Source organism: Equus przewalskii, chromosome 11 (assembly GCF_037783145.1).
Source record: "Equus przewalskii isolate Varuska chromosome 11, EquPr2, whole genome shotgun sequence".
Taxonomy (NCBI): domain Eukaryota; kingdom Metazoa; phylum Chordata; class Mammalia; order Perissodactyla; family Equidae; genus Equus; species Equus przewalskii.
Genome location: NC_091841.1, coordinates 33,721,908 through 33,744,650, shown reverse-complemented (window position 1 = coordinate 33,744,650; position 22,743 = coordinate 33,721,908). Strand labels below are relative to the sequence as shown.

General features: G+C 65.1%; 1 protein-coding gene across 28 annotated transcripts in view; it reads right to left on the bottom strand.

Annotated features, from left to right (window-relative positions):
* Nucleotides 1–20,581, bottom strand: part of BRSK2 (BR serine/threonine kinase 2) — a 69,464-nt gene extending 48,883 nt beyond the window's left edge. For 12 of the 28 annotated variants that reach the window (XR_011524239.1, XR_011524238.1, XR_011524240.1 and 9 more), the window contains exon 1: nt 20,167–20,404. Coding sequence is in view for 12 of the 28 variants with exons in the window: in XM_070565928.1 (XP_070422029.1) it covers nt 20,167–20,257 (91 nt within the window). In the remaining 16 variants the exon portion in view is untranslated. Of the gene's footprint in view, nt 1–19,337; nt 19,505–19,627; nt 19,880–20,166 lie in introns of those variants that run through there. The other 16 variants (XM_070565921.1, XM_070565923.1, XM_070565924.1 and 13 more) reach the window with 11 other exon arrangements.
* Between the last annotated feature and the right edge of the window lie 2,162 nt (nt 20,582–22,743).

Sequence of the window (22,743 nt, the reverse complement as noted above, 5' to 3'; positions counted from 1 at the left end):
CGGGTGGCCCCAGGACTGCAGCCTCGGGAGCAGGCAGAGACCAGCATGGTGCCCCCCACAGGGTCACAGGGAAGAGAGGAGTTCCCACCCTGCCAGCCGGCTGTCCCGGCTCACGCCTCACCCAGGGGGACGGGTCATGCCTGTCACGCTTGTCAGCTCTGAAGCCATCTGTAGGGAAGCTGCCTGGGAAGCGGGTGACACAGGCTGGGGCAGGTCCCCATCAACCCAAGGGGAGGGCTGCAGCATGGGCTGGGCATCACAGGTGGAGGCCAAGCCCACCACACCAGCTACGCTGCCCCCTCCCTTCTGATTAGTGCCGGGCAGGGGGCAAGGGAGGGGTCCGGAGGCCGGACCTTCACAGACATGAACACGCACATGTGCAGGCGCACACGCACACATGCACATGCATAGCGTGGCTTTGCTGCCCTGCCCGTCACCACATGCCTCATTCCCACAGAAAGGTCAGGGAGTCAGCCTGTGGCCTGGGCCCTCTGAGCACCCACTGCTACCAGGGGACCTCGCATGAGGCCCCAGGCCTCCCTGGGGGCTCCATCTCCCCAAGCGCCCCCCAAGGCCCTTGATGGGGAAACCCAGTTGGGGAAAGTGTCCCTCCAGGGCCTCCAAAGGTCAGCGCTGGGTCCTGGAACCAGGGCCTCCCCAGCACCCCCGCAAGGGGCAGAGGCGTGGTCCCCTGGGCTGAGGAGAATGGGTGCTGAGTTCAGGGCACACACGTAGGGAGAAGGGGCAGCCCTGGGGGGTCGTGAGGAAGCTTTTGGGAGGCATCAGGCTGAAGCCTGTGGGGGCCACTGCCAGGGTGTCAGTGATGTGTCAGGGCCCCGGGGTGCTCCTGGAGATCCTGGCTCAGGCCTGTGCCCTGGGAGCTGTGAGACGCCACAGAGAAACCAGCCCATGCCCCCAGTCCTTCCCAGAAAGGCCAGGTGGAGCAGGCTCCTGTCGGGTTGGCTGTAGGTGGGTTCCTAGGACCAGCTGTGTTAAAGGAGGAGGTGCCCTGCGGGTGGGGCAAGAGGAGGGCACCGTCTCTGGGTGCTGGGTGCTTGTTGGGGGGAGGGGGACAACGGCAGGGCCTCAGATGCAGACTGGGTTGGTGAGCCTGCCCCACAGTGGCCTGGGCAGGGCCCCCAAGCCTCGGCAGGTGGCCAGCAGGCTCCTCACCCACAAGGTTAGCAGGGCCAGGTCCAAGGACAGCTCTGGTGTGTGCCCTGCGTCCTGGGAGCCTCACAGCTGGGCCTCACCTGGTGCTGGGGATGGTACACGGGGCCCTTCCCAAGGGGACGGCAACCCTCTCTCACACATGCACACACTTGAACCACACACAGACTCATGCTCTCACACCCGTGCACACGGGGAAACAACCAGGGCGGAGTCTGGGCTGACCTGCAGGGTGGGATGTCGCCTCTGCAGGAAGAGCCAGCCTGGCCTTGAGGAGGCGGCGGTCAGGCTGGTGCAGCGTGAGCACAAGCGAGGGAGCTGGGGGCAGGGTACAGGGGTGCAGGCGTGGGTCCAGGGTCCCTGCCACCAGGTGATGACCCTGGATAGCGTGGCCCCCTCCCCAGGTTGCAGAGGGAGAAGAGAGGAGGGGGTGCAGCCCCAGGGCTGGCTGGGACATGATTGTCCCCAGCGGCACCTAGTGGCAGGCCCTCAGCCCTGGGCTGGGCACCCCTGCGATCAGTGGCTGTACAGTGGTGAGGCCGCTGTGCCCCAGCCTGGCCTTCTCCTCAACACCAGGGCTGGGGGGCAGAGGCGGGGGCAGGGCCATGCCCACTCTGCCCCCTGACCAGGTGGCGGTGTGTCCAGGTGGGGGCGCTGTCCTCTTTCTAATCTGTCACTCTGCCCCAGGGGTGAAGAGGGAGGGAGGGAGGGAGGGTGCAAGAGGGGGCCAGCCGGCCAGTGTGAGCAGGGGTGAGGCTGGTGCTCCAGAGACAGGAAGCTCAGATGTGGGTCTGCGTCTAAAGCCCGCCCTGCAGCAAGGTGCTGCTCTGGGGGCGCAGGGCTGGAGCTCCCCCTGCCCCACACCAAGCAGGAAGGATCCCCAGCTGGTCTCTAAACCCCGAGCAGCCCCACACAAAGCCCTCCCCCTCCTCTCTCCTGCCAACCCGCCATCTGTTGCCATGGCAACGGGAGCAGAGAGGCACACAGCGCTGAGCGTCCCGCCCTGCTCTCTTCAGCTGGGCCGGCTCAGCTAGGGCTCCCCAAGCAGCCGCCGCTGCTGCAGCCCCTCAGCTGCAGCCCCTCACCGGCCTCAGAGCCCCTGCCCCCAGCCAGCAGGCCTGGCCTCAGCCCAGCCAACACCTGCCCTCTGCACAAAAGGCCAGGCGGCCCCTCACCCTGTGCTCAGCCCCAGAGCCCCTCTCTGGCCCTGCCACAGTGCCACCATGCCCAGGGCGGGACCTGTCTGGCCCCTGACCCACCTCCCTGCCAGGCCCCCACAAGGAGAACCTGGCATGCTTTGAGCCCACCCCAAGGAGCATCCCCAGGGGGCCAGCTGCCCACTTGGGCCCACCCTGAGGCAGGCGGAGCCCCGGCGAGAGGGTCAGAGGGTTAGAACAGTCCTGGTGAACAGGCGGTGCGCAGCAGACCAGGCCGTAGGCACATAGCAGGCACCTCTGTCTGCAATGCCGCCTCAGATAAACTTGGGACGGACCAAGGAGACCACGGAGAACAAAAGCAACCGCTACACGCTGCAGTCGGAGCTGCCGAGGGCTGCCCCAGGTCACGGCCGTGGCAGTGACGAGAACGGGCACAGCAGCAGCCTCACCGTCGGGTGCTCCATCCATGCCCATCACCATGTCACTGCGCAGTTCTCACCCCTCCACGAGGCAGACACCTCGAGTGCCCTCTGGGAACCAGGGCCCAGGCTCAGAGAGGTCGGGTGAGTCGCCCGGAGGCGCCCAGTGTGAGCCACAGGCCCAGGAGACTGCGCACAGCCGCGGGGCACCATGCTCATGGCTGTTCTCTTTTGCCCTTGAGCCCTGGTTTTCCCTAAAACCCGCTCCTCCACCGTCTGGCTGTCGCAGCTGCTTCCCCACAGCTCTGCGGAGGCATAGCTGCTGACACGGGTGTACGAGTGCCGCTGTGGGCTTCTACCTAGGCATGCAGCTCCAAAACCATCACCACAGGACAGTGGTCGCTGCCTCCACCCCACGTCCTCGCGCCCGTGCCCCTCTGCCCTCAGGAGCAGCTGTGGGCCTGATCACTGTCCACAGCCCACCCTCTCTGGAATTTCACACCAATGGAATCTCCTGGAGCATGAAGGTGTCGTGCAGCCACGCGGGCAGCCACGGAAGTGACTCAGGGCATCCGAATTCCCCCAAGAGAAGGGACAGAGGGGCGGGGGGGGGGTGGCGCGGCCCCGACAGCCCCCACAGAAACAGACACCCACCGCACTGTTCTCCAAGGAGCCCAGACGAGAGGGCGGTTCTCAAAGACACAGCCAGTCTCAAGTGAGCTCCAGCCTGGCTGAGGAGAGCGTTGGGACCTTTCCCTGCCCGGCCACAGCCCCACAGGCTCAGGCACAGGGCCGGGGGGTAGGAGCAAGCGGGCACCAGGCAGCTGTGGAGCCGCAGGAGCAGGAGGACACCGGCCCTCCCACGCTGTCCTGATCTGCCTGCCCTGCAGCCCCACATCCGACAGCCAGCTCCCCGAGGGAACAGCAGGGTGGGTGTCGAGAGTCCCTTCCAGCCTGGGGCTGTTGGGGGAAAGCTCCACCACACAGTGTCCACCCAGTTCCTTCCAAGGGCTGCTGCCCCAGGACCCACCCACCAGGATGAGTCTGGGACACTGCACTCCATCCCCCCACAGAGTGGAGACTGGCTCAGGGCTGCGGAAAGAGTGGGGTCAAGGTGGCGGGGGCCGTGGAGAATGGGCCACATGCAGTGTTGTATGGACAGAACCAGGGATACCCAGGCAGCGCACTGTGGGCTCCACGGTGGGAGAGGCCGGAGGGAGGCTGAGGCTGCGCCACATCTCCCCACCTCCTAGGCTGGTGGGACAGAGCGGGGAGGCTGTGGGCAGAGGGGCCGAGACAGCAGGGCGCTTGACGGGGATTGGAGAGCGAGGAGGGGATCCCCTCACTCCTTGGCAGTCACAGGTGCCCAGCCTCAGCAGCACAGTGGTTGCCATGGCAACAAGAGGCAACCAGAGACCAACAGGTGTGTGACATGATGCAACAGGGCACCCCTCACCCCCTCCCCCACCCCACCTGGCTTCCTCTTGGCCCAGTGTGGACCCCAAACAGGAGGGTGGACACTCTGCCCTCGGCAACAGTTGCCTGGCCAACTTGAAGAGCATGGACATGGCCATTCCCACCTCCAGGCCGGGGCTCCGCCAGATGCAGCAGGGCCCACCCAAGCCTCCCTCAGCCCAGGGAAGCCCACCTGCCCAGCCAGTGTACCTGAGGAGCATCCACCTGCTATGTACTCAGCCCCATGTCCTAAGGACAAGAACCCCAGATGTACAGACATCGGACCCGAGAGCCAGGGAAGCCCCTCAGCCAGACATGGCAGGTAGCACCAGCACTTGGGGATTCCCCTCCTCCAGCCCACAGGGCCCATCCACTCTGGCCACAGCCCTGTGGGCGGGATGCCCAAGGGAATTGCAGCCTCGTCTGGGAGCACGAGAGAAGTGAAGCTGTCAGTTCTGGGGGTGCATAGGGTGAAGAGATAGCAAAGAGCTGGCCTGGCCCTTCCTGGGCCCCCTTTGTGCCGTCCCTGCCCAGAACCTCCGCCTGCTCCGTTCTGGGACACCCTTCCCGGGGGCGAGGCTCTCGGAGGCAGGTGAGCAGCGACCGTGTCTCCAGTTCCCACCGTGGTGGAGGACCACATGAGATTTTTATTAACTGGGTTTTCTATTCACTGCTGAGCTCAGTGAACCATTTCGAGTGAATCCAGTAACTATTCAGTAATTCAATCTGGCAAAAGAAGAAGAGGGGTCCAGAGGCTTGTGGGAGCAGGCAGAGAGGGCCCAGGCACATGGGCCACCGTGACAGAAGGGTCGGGTCCGCCACATGAGGAGCCCCCAAATGCGAGGAGGCTGGACTCCAGGAGGACACCCTGAATGACCGGAGGGGCCGCTGCTGGCGGCAGCACCCTGGCCAGCAGCCGTCCAGCCCCAGGGTCGTGTGGGGGTGGAGGGTGGGGCAGACAATGGAGGGACAGGGCGGTGGCGGCCAGCAGGAGCGATTCAGTCAGTGACCAAGTGCCTGGTGGGGGGAGGTGGAGAGGGTCACCAGGAGAGGTGGGAAGGCTGTGGTCCAGACCCCAGCGGGGCCCCAGTAGCAGACGAGGACCCCCGCCTGCCCACCCACCCGCCCAGCAGAGTGCGCAGCCTGGTTTCTTCCTGCCCCACATCTGCCAGGCCCCAGGGATAGTGATGGGGTTGCCGTGGTGACGAGGTCGGGATGCCTGCCCTGGGAAGCCCAAGGGAGTCCCGGGCTGTCATCACGCACAGACACACCAACACAGACACCTGCTGCCTCTCCAGTGGGCAGGCAAAGCCCCATCCACACACACCTGCTGGGCGTGGGGGGCCCTCAGGCACGGAGCCAGACCCCATAGTTGCTCACAAACTAAGCTAGGTGTGGAAATACTCCCTATAAGCCTCCAGGCCTCCCCACAGTGCAGGAGCCATCGGACCAGACTCCAGAGGCCAGGTGCTCTCCATCCCTACCTGCTTCCCAGCTACCACCAGCAACCTGGTTGCACCTCCACCCCCCCCACAGGACACAGTGAAGCCACACGAGGCGAGGCTCCTGCATCTGCCAGCCGGCCGGTGGTCAAGCAGAGGAAGGCAGAGCCCACCAGTCTGTGGCCCCCAGGTGCCCTCAGCCCCTTCGCCCACCACGACTGGGAGGCTGCCTAGGTCGGCTGGAAGCCACGTGGGCACCCGCGGCCCAGTGGGCTAGGGGAAGAAGGAACAGGAGGGCAGAGAGACTGCTGCAGAGCAGGCAAACCCTCTCTGGTCTGCAGCTGGGACCTCCTGTCCCCATGTGGGGTTTCCACCAGGACAGAATGAGAAACTGAGACTGCCTCTGCAGGGGAGTGGGGGCCACTGGCCACTCTGCACTCTGTCACATTTGGATTTAGCATTTAAAAAAAACATAATCCACATTTAAAAACTATCTGCTGACTTGATTTCCCCAACCATTAGGAGGGTCTCGTGTCCCACCCTCCCTGGAGCTCATGGGGCAGGGGCGCTGGGGCCAGAGTCACACCCTGCCCCACACTCCTCCCCAGGAGACCAGCCCTCCGCTCTGCCAGTCAGGGGCCCTGGGCAGGGCAGGGTGCCAGCGTGCGGGCCACTCCCTGCCTAGTCCAGGCTGGGCTGCAGCCCTGGCCCTGGGTGGACGAGAGCAACCCCCCTGGGGGCACCCGGACCCTGCCGGGTCCTCAGCGGTATCTGCTCCCCAGACGGCAGACGGCCAGACCTCACACCCTGCCAACGACACCAGCAGGAAGTGAGGGGAGAGCCCGGCCCGGAAGGGCACCGTGGACGTAATCTCCAGTGTGGGGTAATAATAGAACCTGCTTAGTGGGCAGCGGGCAGCTTGCTTGGAAGGACAGAGAGAAGAGAGGCAGAGACCCGCCTGCCACGCACGTCACCCCATCCTCCCACCTCAGCATCCGTCCCTGAGCTCCCCCACAGCTTCCAGCAGGCTCACCCGCACAGAGCTGTCCACAGTCACAGAGCTGGCCTCCCCCGTCTCGGGGCTGGCACTCCGACTGGCAGCCAGAGGGGCCAGGCACGGGGACCTGCTGCCCAGACGGTGAGAATGAGCACGAGGTCCCAGGATAAGAGTATGTCCGGACAGGATGCAGAGCAGCACCCCCCGAGGTGCCACGCCTGCCAACACACAACCTCAGGCCTGTTGCTCGTGTCCCCAGGGCTGCTGCCCTGACCTCCAGACCCCCTGGCCCCTGAGCCCGGAGCCAGGCCGTGGAGCCTGTCCCACCCCAGCACCCACTGCAGGGAGGCGCTCAGAACACGCACACATCTCCTTTCCACTTGGAAACCAGCAGGTCAGTCAGCTGGCCTGGTTTATCAAGTGCTGTACCCAAATGCCACTGGGAGGCCACCTGTCCTGAGGTCACACACACCAGGAAACCTGCCATCGTCCTGCTCTTGCCCAGCTGGCCAGGACTCCCAGGCAGGGAGAGGAGAGGCACGCCCCATGTTCCCCAAACACTATCAGCACCTGCCCTGTGCCCGCCCAGAACTGGTGGCTCCACCTTGCAGCCCATGCTGTTTCTGAGGCTGCTGGCTCCTGCAGGATAGAGGTCACTTGGTGTCCAAGAGAAGAGGTGGCCCAGGGGGGATGGGCACCAGCCTGCAGCCCCCCAGGACGGCAGGACTCACCCAAGTGGTGAATTCCCAAGGCCCAGCAAGAAAGCGCAGAGATGCTGAGACATAGCTGGGGAGCATGCCTGTGGCTGCCAGCCACTCCCTCGGCCTGGCTCCCCCACGGACTCTCACAGAGCTCACTGAAGGGTCGGCTGCAGAGATGCCAAGGACGTCCCTCAGCAGAGAGGCCCACTGCCGCACTTTGCAGTCCTGCTGAGGGACACAACAGCTCCTGTTCAGTGACAGGGCTCCTGCAGTGGGTGTGGGGCGGGAAGCTGGAGCCCCAGACCCAGCCTGGACTAGGAGACAGGCCCCAGGGCTGGCCTCCCCAGGCCCTGGCTGCCCATTGAGTCTCTGCCCAGGTAAGGACAGAGTCCGGCTGGCTTCCAAGAGGGGCCCTCGGGTCCACTGGCCAGGAGACCAGCAGCTCCCTCAGCAGCATCGAGAGGGCTGCCAGCCAGGCCGCAGGTGGCAGGGGACCTGCGTGAGCCACCTGAGGCACAGTGGGACTGTTGCCCAGAGGCCACGCGACTGGAGCGACTCGGGTGCTGCAGCCCCCTGGATGGAAGGGACAGAGTGAGGCTGTGAGGTCAGGGACCCAGGCCCCCAGGCCCCGCCAGGCCCTGAGCATCTCCAGAGGCCCAGAGTGCTGGCTGCCTCAGGCTTGCTCCCCCAGGCCCTCACCTGGACATGGCCTTCTCCCCTGTGGTCATCTGCCCCCAGTCGTGTTGGGGGCATCATCAGCGTTGCCCTGACAGAGACATAGTCCCCATGGTGACCCATGGACCAGGGACAACGTAGTTTGGGGTGGGGAGCAGCCACCTCTCTGGGTCTCTGGGTGTGGGGACAACCACTGACCCTCAAGTGACCCAGCTGGGCTCCACTTCCCCCTCCTGCAAACCCCAGGGCAGTGCACGGACACCAGAGGAGGGTGTATACTGTGGAGGGGACAGTGCAACACAGATGTCAGAGGCCCCGTGGGTGGCTGACCCCAAAGGTGAGCTGTGGGACACGGGTCTGGGCACCCCAAGGTGGAGGGACAGGGGCGGGGGTGGGACACGGATGTGGGCCTGTCCCTGCCTCCGTGGGGCAGCACCAAGGGCAGCAGCTGAGCTCTCTGGGGACGCTGAGGACATCGCGTGCCCCTGTGGGGCCAGCAGCAATGCTAGAAGTGAATCTGACGGGACGCACCCAGCAGACCCCTGCCAAGCCCCCAGCGTATCCGTCCTGCCACCCAGGCTGACACAGCCACGTCCGTCTGCAAACGCCCTCCGTCGCCTGTGGCATCTGCTGGAGGGTGCCCTATCTGTGCCACTTTATGATTAGTTATAAATCCCTTGGGATTTGGGGCTTAGAGTCAGCAAACCTCCAATCTCAGACGAGCTCTCCGCCTCTAGAGATAAGCCAGTATCTAACCCTCGCCCTCTGTCCAGCCCAGCAGCCGCCCCACCCCCTCCCCGGCAGCAACAGCACACATTCCCTCCTCTACTGCTGAGGCCTCGCTCCTTCCAAATGGCTCCTGTCTCCAGTCATCCCCGCTTGGCCTCCCCACTAGCTAGCCCAGGATGGCAGTTTGGGGTGGGGGGGGTTTGGTGGGGGGCTGGGTTGGGGACCTGGCTTTCCGAGTCCAGGCCCAATTCCCCCCATTGCCCAGGGCCAGGGAGGGGCTGCGGGTGTAGTCTCCAAGGCTCCAGAGGACTCTCCGTGTGTGTGTGAGGGGCTCCATGGGCCAGCCCAAGGTGGGGACAGCAGGAGAGTAGCACCCATCACCTTCATATCCACATCTCTGTCCTCCTGAGGTGGGAGCTCAGGCAGGCAGACCTCTGACTCAGAGGTGACAGCCCAGAGCCCAACCCACAGCTGCCTCCCCACTTGGCCATGCTAAGGCCATCCACTGAGACACCCCAGCATTCTGCAGGAACTTCTGTGTTTCACCCACCTCCAGCCACAGGTCCCCTGAAACAAGGGGACCCAGGAGTGAGTCAGGGGACACAACTGACTGGGGTGGACCAGACCCCTCACAGTCGGCCTATCCCACCCCAGGGGACCTTGATGATGCACCCACAGCCTCCAGAGCATGGGGCCAGGTAGCCAAGGCCTCCTAGGCTGCCTTGTGCCCCCAATGGCACCCACACCTGGGGAAACCCACACCCAGGGAGGCAACCACACTCGGGGGGGAGGGGCACACACACCCAGGGAGCACCCACACGTGGGGGCACGCACACTCGGGGTGAGCACCCATACCCGGGGTGGCAGGCGTCTCCGAGGGAGCCCAGATGGGGGGTTTCCTGCAGCAGCTCCTGTCACCTCGAAGACACAAGTCAAACATCAGAGGGATGCCAGTGGCTGCCCTGAGAAGTCACCTCGAATCAGCCCAGAGTGAGAGAAGGCCCCCTGGTGCCAGTGGCTGTGGAGGATAGTGGCACTCATGCTCACAGCTCTGTGGCGCCCTGGCCTTCCCCTGGCCCCCCGCGAGTCAGTGGCAGCCCCAGGAGAACTGGCCACCCGTTCCTTCTGCCCAAGGAGGGACTGGGAGCTGATGTCTCCCCCAGGAGCCCGCCAGCTAGGGCTGGAGACTCAAGCTGCCATGGAACACGTTCAGCACCAGGCAGCTTCTACCTCCCACCCTTCGTCAGCACGGAACCCAAGTCCCACAGCCAGGAGACAGGTGAGCGGACTTGCAAAGATCCCTAGACCTTCCCACAGGTCCAGCCAGCTACAACAGAGGCTTGAGGACCAACTGCTAACATGGGGAGCAGAAGCTACAGACTTCAGCACAGCCGCACTGGACAGCTCCCTGCCCACAGGCCGCTGGCCTTCCCAGGAAGAGGGACCAGCCCAGCTGGAGGACCAACTCAGGCCCCTCAATCCCCAGCCCCAGGAACGGGGCATAGGACGGGTCTCTCCTAGTCCTGAACGCCTCTGGGTCGGGGTGTGGCCAGAGAGCTGCCCCAGCCTCATCCCCACGTGCCCCCCAGGAAGATGCCCCAGAGATGGGCCACCACCGGAGGATGTGGGGGACTCGGGGAAGGGAGGGCAGGGCGGCTGCTGGCTGCTGGCATGGGCCAGTGAGGGGCCCTCCTGGGAAGACAGTGCAGGGGTCCCAGGCTGCCTGGTTCTCGTTCCAGCTCCCGACAGTCCCTTGTGCATGAGACATGCAGGGAAGCTTCCAGAATGAGCGGACCCGCTGCCCCCAGGTAGGGCCACATCTGTATTTTGCTGTGCCTCATCCCATACCAGCACCAACCAACGAGGACCCATGGACTGAAGAACCAGTCCCACACCGCCATCACACCAGGGTCAGGGGTGGAATGAGGGATGGGACAGGTTACCCCATGCACGGTTCTCTGTCCAAGTGGGGTCCCGCGAGCATCAGCATCACTAGAGAGCTCAGAATGCAGATTCCCCAGGCCCACCCAACCTGCCACGTTAGACACCAAGGGTGAGGGCCTCTGGGAGCAGCCCCCAGCCCAGGACACACCCAGGGCCCAGGGAAACGATGTCTGGGACTTGCCTGCAAGTTGTGAGGGAGTGAAGTGAAACTGGCCACGTGTCACTGAGCCTAGGGCTGGCTTGCGGGGCCCAGGGGACTCTTCTCTCCACTGCTATGTCCGAGACTGCCCGTATGAGAGGAAAACGAGAAACTGGTTCCCACGACCGCCCCAACTGCAGTTCCAGGAGCCAACGTGGGCCCCACCCTAGCTGGGCCCCCAGGACAAAGGAAGCTGCTGGCCAGACAGCAGAAGGCTGGGCGGGAGAGGTCAGCCCACGGGGACCCAGGCAGAGCAGGGCCGCGTCCAGGGCACCTGGCATCGTGTGCAGATGGAAGAGACAGGACGAGCCCCTCCCCAGTCCAGAGCCTGTGGGGTAGGGCGGCCACCAGCTCAAGGCCCCCAGGACTGTGCCCCCCCAAGGGCCCCTCAGCCTGGCGCAGCTGGCCTGGCCTGGCTTCGCAATCCCCATCTGCTCTCCCCACTCACCGCCCCCAAACAAGAGCGCCACAAAATCCCACTGCCGAGGGGGTGAGTGCACACGACGGCCATCTGTCCTGCTCCTCCCCACAGCTCCCCGGACAGGCCAGGCACAGGCCGTGCCCACTCTCAGGCACCTCTGCCCACATGCGACCCAAGGGTGACCCTAGCCACAGCAACCATGCCAGGCCCCCTGCTCAGCCCCGACAAGCACCTTCCCTTGTGGTGTCACCCATCACACCAGAGCCGAAACAGGGAAACTGAGGCATGGAGACACACGACTATCCGACAGCAGTCTGGGTCTTCACCAAACACCCCGTGGGGGCCCTGCCTCAGGAGGGTCTGCACACAGGCTGGCCCCAGAGGCCCTGGACAGTCACAAATGCTCGGCGCCCTCTGGCTGACTCCCAGGGGTAGCAGAGCAGGCCTGGACAGGGCGGCCTGCCCAGCTCTTTCCTGACTGCATGGGGCTGACTGCGGACTCCACACGTCTGAATAGCCCTAGGGCACGCCGAGCCCCTCACGCACACCCAGCCACACACCCAAGAGCGGAGACGGCTGCAGCGTTCCAGGCCCTCACCATAGGCATCAGGCCACGCTCGCCCCCTGGGGCTCCCTGCACCCTGTGGGCACCTGCCAAATGCCAGCCCCTTACATTTCAGGAAGGAAACCTGCCCAATGGGGCCACCCAGGCTACAGCCTAGGCCCTTGGCTAGACGGGAGGAGGGAGTCAGGGAGCAAGACCAGCAGAGCCTGTGGCTCCTCACCCAGGGAGGGGGCAGCACCTGGTCTCTGCAGACCCAGGACTGCTCCTGCCCACCTATGCCCCCGCCTCCAGCTTGCAGCGAGTGTCACCACCCAAGGAAGCTGGACACATGAGTCCAATCTGATGCTGGACCCCACGTTTCAGACAGGATGAGCGTAAGTGCCTTGCCCTGCCCAGTGACCTCCTCTGGCCAGCGCCTTTCCTGTCTCAGCTTGGGCCCACCTGAGAGGTCTCCTGCCCAGGGAAACAGCCAACCAGGGCCCAGCTGAGCCCCCAACCAGGCCACCCCAGCTAGCATCCCAGCATCACCCCTACTCTGACCTCATGGACTGTGGCAGTCCAGGCGGAAGCCAGTCACAAGGATGGACCCGTCAGGTTCCCAGGCGGCTGGCCCCCCAGCACATGGGACACACCAGGCACTGCCTCCCCGGCCCCCTCCCATCCTGGTCCTTGGCCCAAGCCAGTGGCTGCTCAGCAACTCTGGAGTCACCCGGGGCACCCCAGCCAAGCCACCCCTCACAGATGCCACATTCCTGGCCGGGCAGCCTCCCGCGGCCCCCACAAACCGCCCACGGCCTTGAGATGGAGCAGCAGCCTGACGTGTCCCCAGCCCCCAGCTACGTCACTCAGGCCACGCAGGCTGCCATCGAGGCTGCCCTCCCACCTCTGCTCTGGGGCAAGGGAGGCCAGCCCTGCCCTCCAGGACCCTCAGGCGCAGCCTGAGCCCACAGTGGGTGGCAGTGTCACGGGTGCCCTGGGGCACCTCCGTCACCACGGCCCAGCCATGAGCCCTGCTCCCAGGAGCCCTCCCCCTCCCAGCCCAGAAACACCAGGCCCCGGAATCTTCAGTTCACCCTCAGCCAGACCCACGGGCAGGGCATGCAGGAGGCTCAGGCGGGGCAACCAGCCCCAGGCCCCTGCGCAGTTGAGGATGCAGCTCCACCCAGAGAAGTGGTTCTGTCCTCACGGGCTGCCCCCCCAGCCATAGTGGATGTCCCCAGGAGGCTGGGCAGTGCTCTTCACGCATGGACCTTTGAGACTCTTACAATCCACCCAAAGGCGCTGCCACGCCAGGGCACAGCCACAGGCCCCTGGGCCCCAGGGAGGAACGCAGGATGAGCAGGAAGCAAAGGGCCGCTCTCTTGAGCCGCGCCTGCGGAGCACCGGCCTGCAGGGCTCCCAGCTGCCCGCCTCCAGAACACTGGCCCCTCAGAGGCTGCGGAACAAGGCCCAGGCTGCCTCTCAGGGCCCACACAATCCCTGCTTTGTCCCTGCGGCCTCTGCCCCGGCCGCGCCTCCATCTGTCCCAAGGCCAAGGCAGCTGGCCTGGGGCAGCCCCGCTTGGCCAGCCAGCACCCCTGGGGCAAGGCTCCGGATGGGCCTGGGAACAGCTCGGTCATCCCTGGCCAGGACCCGGGGCTTTGGGCCAGGTTCACGGAAGCCCTCCCTGGGCCTGCCACCCAGTGCTGTGTGGCCTGGCTACCAGTGGAGCTGACCAGGCCTGGCACTGGGGCAGGCTCCATCGCAGCCACTGTCAGGAGACGCCAGCTCTCTCCACATCTGAGAGGGCTTCCTGCAGAGTCCAGGGCAGCACTAGAGACCACCAACCCCAAGGAACGAGGGGTCCCTCTCCCCTGCTGAGACCCCAGATGGACCTGACAGTCTGACAGATGCTGGCCTGCTGTCCTCCCCGGACCCCGTGCAGATCTGTCCCCAATTGTTCCCAGATGCCAGAGCCCCATGGAAGCTGGGGAAGGCCCGCCCCAGAGATGAGGACCTGAGGGTCCAATCCCTTAGCTACTGAGTACAGGGGCCTGGCGGGCTGTCCCCGGTCTAAGCCTCCAGGACCAGCAGCACAGAACTGCCCCAGGAGGCTCCAAAGCACCACAGAGCTATGGGCCCTGGTTGTGTGGCCAGAGAGGCAAGCCCAGGCAGGGAGAACTTGGGGCCACAGGCGGACAGCGAGGCCCTTCTCCCGCCACAAGGGCTGGAAATGCATGTCGCCCCATACACTCACTCACGTGTGGCAAGAGGTCCTGGAGACCGCCAGCGCCCCCTTCCAAGGAGCCAGACTGCGGAACACTGTCCACCACAGGGGACACCACTGGCAGAGCCCATACCAGTAGGTGCGGCGGTCAGCGGACACAGTGCCTGGCCACCTCCTCTCTGGACACTGCCACCCAGCCGGGCGGCGGACCCCAGGGCAGCCTGACCCTCCCCAGTCCCCAAAGAAGCTGGTTCTGTGTCTGGTGGCCTCAAAGGCACAAGTGCTCTCCAAACCAGAGCACCGGGTGACCTCGAAGTTGGCCCTAATCACTCCTGGAGAGCACCAGCCATGGATCCTCCAACAGTGTGCACGGACACGGGCAGCGTGGCCAACTCGGGCCTCCTCAGCATCCGGCCTCGGCCCTGGGAGGGCCCGTCTGTCTGCTCCAGGCACACAGAAGGCACCAAGCACGGAGCAGGGCTCGTGCTCAGGCAGAGGATGTGGATGGTGCTGCCGTCTGGCCCACACCTGCCTCCGAAATCCTCCCCTCCTCCTTGACCTCCCTCTCTCCTCAACGTGAGGCTCAGCGGTCACCCCACAGACAAATGCCAGAGGTGAAAACCAGGGAAAGAAACAGCGAGAGAAAGGTGCAGAGAAGCGGGGAAGGCACACACTGGCTCAGGCCCACGTCCAGGAGCAGGCCTCGGGCCAGTGATGGCTAGCTGCTGGTGGGAGCAGGGGACCCTAGCGTCCTACAGCACAGTGCTCACTGTTCCACTCAGTCCTTGAGATGGCTGGTCAGGAAGGGGCAGGAGGCAGGGGTGCAGAGAGGGCCAGCCCTGGAGGCCCCAGGCCACACATGCCCCATGCGCACGGCCAAGCCCATCAGCCTCCAGTGGGGATCAGGATGCCCCTGGCCACCAGGGAGGACAGGGGTGGGGCAAGACCTAGGGCCCCTTGGAGGCCATGGCCCCTCTGCTTCTCTGCCCCGAGCATAGTCCAGATTGGTCATCTGTCCAGCAGCCTTCACCTACAGAGCTGTGTGAGGATTTGTTAGAAACAGAGTCCCCTCAGGGCCTGGGGGCTGTGGCCAGTGTCAGCCAAGCTTGTCACGGGAAGTGAGGGCAAGCTCTGGCCTTGCCTCTGCACATGCAGCTGGGAGCACCCCGCTCCCAGATGGTTCTAGAGACAACTCTGCACCCTGGCACATGGCAGGGCAGAAGCCAAGCCACAGATGACTTGCTGTTCCTGCATGATGCTGGGAGCCCTGGGGGTGAGGGGCTGCCAGGCCGTAATGCTTCCTGTGGAACACCCACAATGTAGACAAACCCCCAGCCAGAGCCACGCCCGGGAAGCACCCGCTTCTGCAAAGACCATTTCTCACCTTGCACTTCAGCCCCTGCTGAGCCCTGTGCCTGGCCTGCCCTTCCTGCTACAATCAGCTCCCGGTTCCTGCAGAGCCTGTCGCCGCTGCCAGTGGTAAGGCAGGCGGGACTCGGGAAAACTCGGAGGTGTTCAGAGCCACGGCAGGCCACCGTGGGCAGGGGACTCTGGGACCAGGGTCCTAGGGTTCTGCCCACCCCCAGGTCCCTTCCATCCCTACCTGCAGGAAACTGCCTGACCTCCAGGGCATGACCCCCATTACCCGGCAACCTCTACTTGGAGGTGCCCTTGTCGACAGCCCCGCAGAGGGGCTTCCTGAGGGAGGGTCTGCGCCAGAGGGGGACTGGAGCAGCGTCTGTCCTGCTCAGTCACTGGTGGGGTGCCGAGCAACACCACACAGGCCTTTCCAACCACTCCACAGGGGTTGGGGAGATGGGAGGGGGCTCCCCCCACACCCCCCAGAGCTCTGCCTATAGGTGACTGAGAATAGGATCCTACTACTTGGAACTTTTAGACCAAGCCCCGTGCACGGAGCAGACTGTGGCTCTCCCTCTGTCCCCAGGGAGCTGCTGCCCTGGACCAAACCTCTGGGTTCTGAGCCTGTTTCCTCGCCTGTAAAACGGGCTAGACAGACGGAGGTGGCCTGCTGCACACAGTGCGGAGGCTCTGGACTCACAGCAAGGGCTGATGCGGCCCGCTGGTGGCCCTGACCATCAGACAGACAAGCAGCCCACACGTGGCCACTCTGCGCTGTCCACCTTCGCCCCTTGCCCCAAGCCCAGCACCTCCACCCACGCAGGAAGGCTCACTCCTTCTCCCCTCCTCTGGCACCCCCAGCGGCTCCTCGGCCAGCTCCCGCCCCATCTCCAGGGCCAACACAGTGGCCACTGCTGGCGCACAGACTGCCTTCTTCCGCTCAACTTTCTAAAACCCACTTCATGTTCCAGCTCCCAGGTCCCTCCCCTCCCACCTCTGCCTCTGGCTCTGCCTGCCCATCCTGCTCTGAGCTGGGCTCCCTCCAGCTCTGGGCAGGGGTCACCCCAGGGTCCACCAGACTCTCCCTCCACCACGTCCCCCCTGGCCCCGCTAACCTGTCTCTCCCTCTCTCACCTGTCTCTCCTCCCAGTTCACCTGTCCCGCCCTCTCTCACCTGTGTTCCCACCTCCCCCCAGCTCCCCCTAACCCAGGACTCCTCTCGGCTTGCACCACACATTAACCCTCCTAAAGGTCCCTCGAGAACCTGGGGGAGCCCAGCTCCCTTGGCCAAGCAGCTCAGGTTCTTCCCTGGGCCCACCCCCAGCCTGCGAGCCCCACCAGATAAGCTGCAGGGTGGCCCCCTAACCCCCCTCTTCCCTCTTTAGCCTGACCGACTCCTCACCTGAAAGCGCCACCCCAGCCACCTCCCCTCATCTCCCACCCACCGGATGACAGGCTTCCAAGGGCTGGCTCCACATCCCGCTGTGGACCTGGCTCCGAGAACAGCTCACAGAGCCTGCCGTCCTCCCCCTCCCCTCTGGGCATCCTCCTTCCCCCCAGGGGGTCCTCCTGGCCTCCAGGAGCTGAATCCCACCCAGGCTTGCTGTGCTCTGGTTTGGGCAGGGCTGTGCCCTGCTGTTTCCTAAGGGGGCTGGAAGGATGAAGGCCACACAGCCTTTGCAACACCCCTCCTGCCCTGCTTGGACCCGCCGGGGGTGACACCCGCCCCCCAAGGAAGAAGCCTTTCCAAGATCAGGAAGAAGCCAGAGCCTTGGCAGTGGACTCCACCCTGCACAGTGACACCCTCCCACCAGCAGGCCCTGAAGGCCCCATCCCTCGACCAGAAACCACTCGCAGCCAGGGCAGAGGCCCTCCCAGGGTTGCCTGCAGAGGCGACACCAGGCCGCTGAGGACAGCTGTGCAGAGGAGATGCCCGGGCAGAAGGGAGATGGCTGTGTGACCACAGCCACACCAGCCCCCACCAACATGAGAGACGGAAGCCGCTGGCTGAGCGTGATGCAGCACAAGCAAAAGAGAGCCGCTGGCCGCTGAAAAGATGCGGCAGAAAGTGTCACCTGGACACTGCCAGTCACCAGGGAGGCGGCCAGCCGACTCTGCCCACACCTGCACTCCACACCTGGCAGCAGCCCCGACCCCGCATCTGATGCCCCAAAGGCAGCATTTTGGGGCAGAGCAGGGGTCCCCCCTTCCAAAAGGCCCTGGCTTGGGCCACAGTGACCAGGGTGCCCAGGTCAGACAGATGTGGGCCCAGCTGCAACCACCCAGCCGCCTGGAGGTCTCCCTCCCAACTGCAGGTTCCACTGCACAGGACTTGGGCAGAGTACAAGCGAAGAAGAGCAGGGAGGACGGAGATGAACTATTACCCAGGAGACGAGGAGAGCTGGGCTGGACTTAGGTGCCAATCATGTGGCCCCACCACACCCCAGGCTCACCAGCAGGACAGGATGTCCAGGGAGGGAGGTCGCGCACAGAAATTCAGCAGTACGTTCTTCCACCAAGGTCTCCTGGTAGAAAGCCTGGCCCCCAGATAAGGCCAGACGTTTATCTCTGGAGCGAAAGGACAGGCCTGGGAAATCGCAACTCTCTTGGCATTTGGTGCCGAAGACTAGCCAGCAAACCGAGTGGCCAGGCCTGGGACACACACACCCAGAAGTCCCACAAGGCCACCAAACTCCAGATGATCCTTCAAAAGTAGGGACAGAGAGACGAGTGCCATCAGGACGGCCTCCTCCCCAGCCATCCTGGGAAGCAGGTGCTCCCACCATCGGAATCTTCAGAATCTCGTGTGGCAGCTCGAAGCACTCAACGAGACCAGAAGGAACATAGGAGGACAGATCCCCAAGGAGGGGACCTCAACTAGACCAAGAGCCAATTCCACTCAAAGGGGAGAGGGGCCGGAGGAGAGAGGCTGCTGGTTTGTGCGCACTCAGAGCTGCTGTTGTCTAAACATCACGTGGCAGCATCTTGTTGACACACACACACACGGCACATCCTTTTTATTCATTACTGTTAATTACAGTGGAAACCTCCTGTAATTAACCGTACGACAGTATAACTCAATGAACAGGACGGAGACCAGCCCCTACCCACGGAGACTGGCACACAGAGCTGCATATAATTCATTGCTGTCATCACTTACACACTGATGTTTCCTTATAATAACATTTTATTGGGACGATAATTAGATTATTTCACTGCCTCCCGCATTCTGCTGCCCCAGGCCCCTCCCCCTCTGAGGATTCACCAACTACAGTTGTTCCTCCCAAGACACATGTGTATTTTGAAGTCAGTTGAACACCGGCTGTCTGCCACCTCCTCCTCGAACCTGGGACCAAGCCACCCCCACTCCCAATGGCACTGCCCTACTGCCAGGGGCCCCTCGGGGCCTCAGCTGTTGGCACCGGGGCTGTCTACCCAGAGTGGGAGTGGGGGAGCTCCACCACCGCAGACACCTTCATGCTCTCTGCCTTAGTTACATCACAGCCGCTGCCCTCCCCGGAGAGGCCGGGCCCTGGCCCACTTTCTACCCAAACACCACCTCCGGGCTCCACCTCCGGGCCACGCCGGGAGGGCTTGAGGAGGGCTGCAGCATCCCCGGCCAGAGCAGCCCCCTCCTGGCCCCCACCCTGCACCAGCGCAGTGGGCCCAGCCCTGCCGCACCCTACTCCTCCCCTCCTCGGCTCCTCTGCCTGCTCCAGGTCTAAGAACTTCCCAGAGAAGGAGGGAGAGCAGTCAGTGCCAACTGGACCTCGGGGCTGCCAGGAAAGGCCCATCCTGAGAGAAGAAAGAAAATGGCTGAGCCCAGCCTCCCACAAAGCCACTCTGAGAACGCCTGCCCGGCCAGATAAGGGGACTGGCCACCGGGCTGTCGGCTAACCTGATCACCGGAAAGACAACCAAGACGAGCCAGGAAGCCCCCTCCTCCCGTAGGCGTAGGCCGATCTGGGATCCACCGCCTGAGATCCGCCGCGGCCTGGGATCCGCGGCCGGGCCCAGTACCAGCCTCCCTCTCCCGCCCCCGGGGGAGTGCAGTGTCGCAGACATTCCGAGCAGAGGCCGGAGGAGAGAAAGGCGCTGTCCAGCCCTCTGAGCGGCCCAGCCGCTCTCCCACTCCCACGGTGGAGAGAGGTCTCGGCCCGGTCAGGGTGGCCCGGGGGGCTCGCAAACCTGTGAGGCGGCCTCCCTGCTCGCCAGCCGCCGGGAGCTGGGGGTCGCGGCCGGGGGCGCGCGGCCCGGGGCGCAGCTGCTCGGGCAGCACGCCTATTAGCGCGGCCGCGGCAGACGGCAGATGGGCGCCGCTCGGCCCCCTCCTCCGCGGCACAATGGGCCCCGGCGCCCGGGCGCACAATGCACCTGCACCGGGGACGAGGGGCGCTGGCCGGGCCGGGCCGTGCGCCCCCGTCCGCGCCCGTGTCCTTGGGCCGCGCCCGGCGACCGCAGCCGCGCGGCCTGGGGGCCCCGCGATGACACCCGGCCCCTGCCGCCCATTGTTCGCGCCGCCGGCCGGAGCCGTTGCCGGGCCCGCAGCCCCCGCTCGGGCAGCTCCCCCCGGGCCCGCTCGGCGCGCCGTCGGCACGGCCTCCCCGGCGGGCCCGGACGCCCGGCCCTCCCCTGCACCCCGGTCCCCTCGTGTCCCCTCCGTGTCCCCGCGCCCCTGTGCCCGGCCTCCTCGGTGTCCCGCGCCCCCGCGTCCCCGGCCCGCGCACCTGTCTGCCCCTTGCCCAGCGTCTTCTCCAGCCGGTAGGGCCCCACATACTGCGCGTGCTGCGCCCCGCCGTCCTTCCCCGTCGATGTCATCGCTCCGGGCCGCGCCGGCAGGGTGGGCGCCCCGGCGGGCGGCGGCGGCAGGGAGGGGCCGCGCGTCCGCGTCCGTCCGTCCGTCCGCCCGCCGCTGGCCCGGGTCGGCGGCTCCGGGCTCCGCGCCCCTCGCGCCTCCCCCGCGCCGCCGCCCCCCGCGCCCGCTCTGCTCGCTGCGGCCCGGCCCGCGGCGCTGCCTCCGCCTCTGGAGACGACCGGCGGGCGGGGGACCAGGCTTCCGCCGCCGCCGCCGCCGCCGCCGCCGCCGCCGCCGAGGCCCGCGCCCCGCGCCCCCCGCGCACGCCGCCCGTCCGTCCGCGGCCGCGCAGCCGAGCCGAGCCGAGCTGCTGAGCCGAGCCGGGCCGCCAAGCCGAGCCGAGCCGAGCCGAGCCCGAACGAGCGCAGCCGAGCCGAGCCGAGTCGAGCCGAGCCCGAACGAGCGCAGCCGACAGCGGCGGTGGCGGCGAGTGGCTCCCGTGCCAGCCAATCAGCAGCAAACACCAATCAGCGGCGCCCGCCCTGCCACCCACCCCCCCACCTCTCCGCCCCTTGGCGGCGAGCGCTGGGCGGGGGGGAGCTGGACTCGGGGAGGCGGGGCGAGGCGGGGCGAGGCGGGGCCGGGCGGGGCGGGCTCGGGGCGAGGCCGGGCGGGGCCGGGCGGGGCCGGGCGGCGGCGCTGCGGGCGCGTGGCCGGGCGTGACCCTGCCGTTCTGGACCGTACTGGACGCTCCCTCCTCCGGCGGGTGTCCCGGGTGTCCCCCCGCGGGTCACGGCGCTCACCCGGCGGCCGGCCTCACGCGGACCCCCGTGGGGGGGCTGCTCCGCGAGGTCACCTGGGGAGGGGCGGAGGGCCGGTCCCGCGCTCCTCTGGCTGGGGCTGCGGGGCGCGGGTGGGACAGGTGCGGCCGGCACGGGCCCAGACCCCGGGGGGCGGCCACGAGCCCCTGCGCTCCCGCACGTGGCTGGGCAGCGAGCTCCCGGAGCCAGGTCTCACCTGCTGAGAGGTCGTCACCAGAGGCAGGTGACCCTCGTCACCTTCGGGGTCTGCGCTGCACTCCGGCCGCAAGGCCCTCCCTCCGCTCCGTGTGAGCCCTGCCCTGCCACCCTGGGGCGGGCTGTGCGCGCTCAGGAACGCCCACCGGGAGGGCCTGGTCGCGTTTCCTTCTCCCCTGTCTGAGCTCAGGCAGGACACAGCCTCGAAACAACTGCCTGCCGCCCTCGGCCCTTGCGTGTCCCCCCGCCCATTGCATCCCACTCATCTCGTTAAAGGTTATGGATTAAGGGTCTTTAGGTGCTGGGGTCTCAAAAGCTGCTCAAGGCCATTCAGGGCCCTGCCTGTGGGGGACCCTAGCATGAAACAGACCACCGCAGACAGGCGCTCAGCTCCAGGCTGGGGCGGGTGGGGGGATAGATGGATTTAAGTAGCTTCTGGGACCTTGGACTAGAGATATTTTCTGGCAGTGAGGTCTGGTTAGAGTCTGCAGTCGAGGGTGCACATGAGACGGGGGAGGGCCATCTGCAGGCAGAGGAGGGGTGGCCAGCCCAGGTGGTGGAGGAGAGGCACCTACTGGGGACATGGCCTCCACACTCACTCTGCTGAAAGGGTGCCCCCGCGGTCACCAGGGCCTCCCCAGCCTGCAGGACTTGTCATTTCTCTTGTGCCTTCAGTAGCGTTTAGCCCTCGTGGCCATTCTCATCTGGATGCTGCTGAGTTAAAACTCTTGGCCTCAAGACTCCCACTTCCCTACTCCTGCCCCACCCCTGGGCTCCTGGGGCCTTTTCTTCCCTCTCTGGCCACTTCTCAGTCTTCTCCATGTCCGTGCAGCCCATACCCATCAAGATATCTCAGGGCTCCGTGGGGGACCCCTCTACCCGCCTCTCCATGTCCTCCAGGTGACTGCGTCCACTCTAAGCCCATTCCTGAATCACCACTGCCAGCCTCGCCCTGGCTCCAGGGCTGTGGGGCCGGCTCCCTCCTGCACCTCTCCTGTGTCTGTTGCACAAATTCTCAAACTCAGCACGTTCACAACAGAATGCCTTGTCTCCCGATCTCTGTGGGGGTCAAGAGCACAAGCCCTCATGGCCAGGCTTCCATCAGCCGGGTCCAATGCTAGCCTTGACGCAGGAAAGTCCGGGCGGGAGGTCTGGCTGGAGGATGACACCAAACACTTGAGGGAGAAATAACGCCGACATCGCACAGCACTTTCGCGGACACAGAGGAGCAGGGAACACTTCCTGACTCCTGTATGAGACCATTGTAACGCTGTACCAAATCCAGACAAGGACACGACAAGAAAAGAAAGCTAAAGTCCAATATCCCTCATGAGCCCAGACACAAAGATCCTTAACAGTATATTAGCAGATCAATTCCAGCAATGTATAAAAAGAACAATGCACATAACCAAGCAGGGCTTATTCCAGGAAAGTAAGGTGAGTTTAACATTCCAGGATCAATTGAGGTAATTCACCATGTTAGCAGTCTAAAA